The sequence below is a fragment of the Ovis canadensis genome, chromosome 5 (genome assembly GCF_042477335.2).
Source record: "Ovis canadensis isolate MfBH-ARS-UI-01 breed Bighorn chromosome 5, ARS-UI_OviCan_v2, whole genome shotgun sequence".
Classification (NCBI taxonomy): Eukaryota; Metazoa; Chordata; class Mammalia; order Artiodactyla; family Bovidae; genus Ovis; species Ovis canadensis.
The window spans coordinates 72,175,834-72,180,782 of NC_091249.1; the positions used below are offsets into that span (position 1 = coordinate 72,175,834).

Here is a 4,949-nt window from a genome sequence, read left to right on the forward strand (position 1 = left end):
ATTCACTTCACCTATGACTTTATTTGTCCTCAAATATAGCCATGTCATTATATCTGCTGAGAGATCAAAGGATTATTATGGAAAACATCTGGTAGTTGGTATCAGGATGTAACTATTCCAACTGTCTGTAACTCAAGATAACAAGGAAGCTTTGTTTGACAAATGAAAAGAAACAACCTTGCTTGGATTAACAGCCAATCATTTCAACGACCAATTTTAATGAGGGTAGGGCTCTGAGTGTATATATACATGCATCTGTCAGACTGCTTTTTGTCGCTCTCTGAACTTCTTGACTCGGGGCAGCGGCTCTCAAATACCCTCATTCATCATCACTATGAATAGCATCACTACTTTTGCCATCCTTGCTCTGGCAGCCACGGCATGGGCTGTCACTCCACCTGGTGAGTTAGGATTCCTTTCTAATATTCATTCTCTTATGTTAACTGCAGTATATTTGGCTTTCAGTAATTATAGAATAGTAAGTGAAAGTGAAATACTGGAGTGGGTAGTCTTTCCCTTCTCCAGGGGATCTTCCCAACCACAGGGATCAAACCCAGGTCTTCCACATTGATTCTTTACCAGCTGAGCCACAAGGGAAGCCCATAGAGTGTTAAAGTCAAAAGAAAATTTAGTAGGCATCTATTTAGATTGGTCTGATCAACAGAATAGGGGTAAATCAGACCTTCAGGAAGAGGAAGAGAGACTGAGAAGAGGAGGACTGAGAACTTCCTGCTCAGTTCCTCATTAGATCTCTCAGGTTTCTGACTTGCCCTTTTAGAAATCAACTAGGCAACTCTGAGACCATAAATCCAACTCTCCCTGGGCATGCCCACTGGATCTCCTGGATTCCTCTACAGTTCCTTCTCCAGTGATCAGAGATTCCCACCCCCAACCTCACTTTTTTTTTGGTGGGGGCAGGGGTCAGGATCATATTTCTCTGACTTCACCCTTAGCTGGCCTGACTAAAGAAGTGACCTCTTTTCAGTCTGGTCTGGGCAAAGGGATGTTGGGAAATGGATTTTAGTTACTGTGAACAATGAATTCAGCTTTGCATTTCTAACTATAGAATTTACTATTTCTCTAATTCCTTCTCTCCAAATGCATCTCGTCGTAGTCTCTTCTGGTGATCAAGAAATAGGGATAGAGGTGAGTACCTTTTTGGCATGCTCTTTGTAAAAATGAAATCAGGGTGAAGTGTAAATGAGTAGTGAAGGTATCTAAATTGACTCACAGTGGGCTGAAATAATTCCGTGGGAGGTAAACACTGTTTCTACTCTACTTTTCTAATGGTGTTTCTTTAAATGAATCTCTGTGCAAAAGGAGAACAGGAGATAAAGGAAGCTGTTACTTTTAGGTAGTGTTTTAAACTTTTCTCAGTATTTTTCACATTCATTATTCAACTGGACTCTAATGATAACCCTAAAAAAAAAAAGAGAGAGAGAGAGAGAGAGACTAATATTTCCTGCTTAAACTGCTAATTCTCATTTAAAGACTGTTCTAGGTCTGATTTATTTTTGCAGCACAGCACCTGGTCCACAAAAGGCATTCTAGACATGTTTGCTGAAAAGCTGAGGAGGGAATCTTCCTACTCTCTTCTCACTCTTCACCATCTAGATATAAGAATGATAACAGAATTGAAGGAACAGAATGCAGAGTATTATTTTGTTCCAATTACAGGTGAACTGCACCAAATACAACTTAAACGGTGCCGGGATTGCGTGCACAAAGGAATGGAGACCAATATGTGGCATAGATCAGAAAACTTACAGTAATGAATGTATGTTCTGTTTCCTAAATAGGTAAGTATTATACTCAATTTGGAGCCCAGTTTTGTTTTGCTTTACAATCACAAAAGTCACATTGGCCAAAATCTACTCAGCTTTTGAAAACATGGTTGGACATCCTACCTTTTGTCATGTTCCTCTACTACTCTGTGGACATTGCTTTGTTTTTTAAAAAAAAAACAAAAACTAGTTATATTAGGGATTATGTATATTTCTTTGCTATCTGGCCAAATTCTCATGTATACTATATTACACGGTATCCCTCAGGCATTAGCTGTTACATATAGACATTTTTATTCCCATATTACATTTAAGGAAACTGGGTCTCAGGCAGGAAACCTATTCTTGGTCAAACTTTCATGAATCTCCTGTGTTACATCTTTCTTATCAGCTAATGGAAACTCAGAAGAGAGCTGTTGCTACTTGGGCTGTAAGCCATGGACACAGTTGTAACACTCTGATCTACCCTTCACACCCCAAAGGAAAATCATGTTGCTTCTCTGATTGTCTGGAAAAGTCTAGGGAAGAGGATGGAAATACAAACGGATAGTTGAAATTAGTTGGAATCCTCACCACCACCACGCCCACACATTAAATATTAAGTTCTCACTATGAACAACATCTCAGCTTCTAGGAGACTTTATAATAATGATTATTGCCAGTCACTCCAGCAACTTGAACTCACTGCTTTCCGACTAGCAGTTAAAATCATGGACTTTTGTGTCAGACATCTGGATTAGAATCCAGGCTTCACTTCGTAGATCTGTGACATTAGGTAAATAAATACCCATTCTGCTATGTACTTCTATATTCAGTAAAGCAGAAGTTATAATAGTGTTTAGGATTCATTATGAGAAAACACGTCGAATCTTAACTAAGCAGCTGACGCAGTGAATACTCAGAAATGAGCTCTTCTTCCTTTTAATCATTTTCCTCATTCTTTTTTAGCCTTTCTGAATTTCATAGTCAAATATAATAGCAAGTGTTAGTCAAATAGAATAGCAAGTGTTATTCAAATAAAACCCCTCAGAATATGCAATGCCAGAGACTAAACACTGAGATGGGATTGATTATATTATCTCATGTCTTTTTAGAAGGAGGAGATCTAATACTTAGAAAGGAGAAGTGACTATAACAAAATTACACATACTATAAGTGCCAGGTATGGATATGTGACTATTTTTAAACTGCAAAAATATCCACATACTTTATTATACCTTTGATTTCCATCTGAGTATTCATGGACTATTTTAAAAATGCTCAATCTACTCTCCTTTTAGTGTTGATCTTATTTTTTTATATTTTAATTTGTTCACAAAATGATCATTTATCAAAGATGTTAAATGACAAATATTAACTAACTTGGGAAGAATATTAACCAGAACTACTTAGTTCAGGTCAGACAACAGAGAATGACATATGACCATGTTTTACTCTGTACATTAAGAAATATCAAATTACTGAATTACCCATTCAGTAAAATCTTCTTTTTTCAGAGATAAAGGATCTCAACTCAGGAAACTTCATGATAATGAATGCGTAAGTATACACAAAAATTTTACATATCCTTAATATAAAATGTTTCAACAATTCCTCCCTTTCATCAAGAACAACTGTTTTAAGATATTTATTCTACAAATTATCTATGACTATGAGTAGTCACAGGTAACACACCTGGCCAGCCTAAAGAGAAAATCTGAAATATGATTTCTTGACCCAGAAGACTCCAGAAACTTTATTTATACTCCTTTATTCATAATCCACAGGATGGATTCTGTTCATTAGCTACACTGGGGAATGAGAGAGAGCCTTGAACTTGGGCTGAGCAATCTCTTGCTGTGATGGTATTCTCTCCAATGTTGGGTCAGGCTATCTATGTAAATTGCAGAAAATACATATTTCTGCAAGTGGGATTCTGAGCTAATGATCCTCTCAAGGCTTTAAAAGAGTTTCTTTTCTATGATTTAATGGTTTTTTTTTTTTTTTTTGAACAGAGGGAGGTTGAGTGCACCACATATTCAGAAATATGCACCATGGAGTACATACCTCACTGTGGATCTGATGGGATAGTATATGGCAACAGATGTTCATTTTGCAATGCTGTTGTGTAAGTGCTTAATTCAGTATTTTATTTGTACACACAGAACCAGAAACCATCTTAGCTACATAAGCCAGCTGCTGCTATGAAGCCTAAGAGATAGCTGACTGAAAATCATAATATTTTACAAAAAGAAGGAAAAAGAGAGAAAATGAGAGAGAAAGAAAATGCTTAAGAATAAGAATTGAAGTTAGGGAAAGAGACACTTGATCATCATCATATTATTATTCAGTGGCAGATAAAAGAGAAACTTACAGAATTTTTGGCTCCTAACACTGGCTTTTACTGGTACACTGAATTCCCTTTTTCTGCCATGCTGAAGCTTGGTAATTAATTGTTCAGCATTCATGTTATGTATTCATCTGGCTGGCTTGATCTAAGATGATATAACTTTCAACTTAAGATTTCCAGAGCCCCCCTTTTAAATGTATTATTTTTCTTGTAGGATGAGCCATGGCACACTTTATTTTGTAAAATATGGACCATGCTCTGAGTCTCCCTGATGTTCGATGGCACCAAGTTTCCTTTGGCAGTGAACCAGTTTCTCTAGGACGGCCATGGGGACAAGTATATGGAACTTGATTCTTCAATAAAAGATTCTCAGCAGAAAAATTGTCAGGCTTATCTCTGTGGGTGTAGTTCTTCTCATACCTATGGTCCTTTCCCTAAACTATAAGTCATACAGAAATATTTCCTCTATTTCTACTCAAGGTGGAAGCTAGAAAAGATTATACACACAATGGTTAAAAAAAGAATCTGCTCTCAGCATCCCATTAAAAAAATATACTTTTTTAAGTAAACATGGATCAAAGTGTGTATCTGACCATTACTATTACATTACCTTTAGCTACACTAATGAAAAGTGGAAAATCCAGATTTGGAGAAAGATAGAGTGAGAATCCTTAACACTATGAAAGAATCAGAACAGGCTAGGAATAACATAATACTTTAGGTATCACCATCTAAACAGAACTCAGTCACATGTGGGCATCTGCAAAGGAAGGTACCTTATGTTAGGGAAGAGATTATATATACTCTAAATGGTGAAATCACTAACAAAGCCCGAG

The 4,949-nt window shown here is 36.8% G+C and overlaps 1 protein-coding gene across 1 annotated transcript; it reads left to right on the forward strand.

Moving 5' to 3' along the window:
* Positions 1-278: 278 nt before the first annotated feature.
* On the forward strand, positions 279-4,494 carry LOC138441841 (double-headed protease inhibitor, submandibular gland-like). Its single transcript, XM_069592898.1, has 6 exons — positions 279-401; positions 1,115-1,146; positions 1,678-1,799; positions 3,281-3,323; positions 3,779-3,891; positions 4,328-4,494. The coding sequence occupies exons 1-6, from the start codon at positions 335-337 to the stop codon at positions 4,383-4,385; spliced, it is 435 nt and encodes a 144-aa protein (XP_069448999.1). The 5' UTR covers positions 279-334; the 3' UTR covers positions 4,386-4,494.
* Positions 4,495-4,949: the final 455 nt, after the last annotated feature.

Coding starts and splice junctions, on each gene's coding strand:
- LOC138441841 (XM_069592898.1), top strand. CDS start 335: ATGAATAGCATCACTACTTTTGCCATCCTTGCTCTGGCAGCCACGGCA. Junction 1,147..1,677: donor ATCAAGAAATAGGGATAGAG/GTGAGTACCTTT, acceptor TTCCAATTACAG/GTGAACTGCACCAAATACAA. Junction 3,892..4,327: donor TCATTTTGCAATGCTGTTGT/GTAAGTGCTTAA, acceptor TTTTTCTTGTAG/GATGAGCCATGGCACACTTT.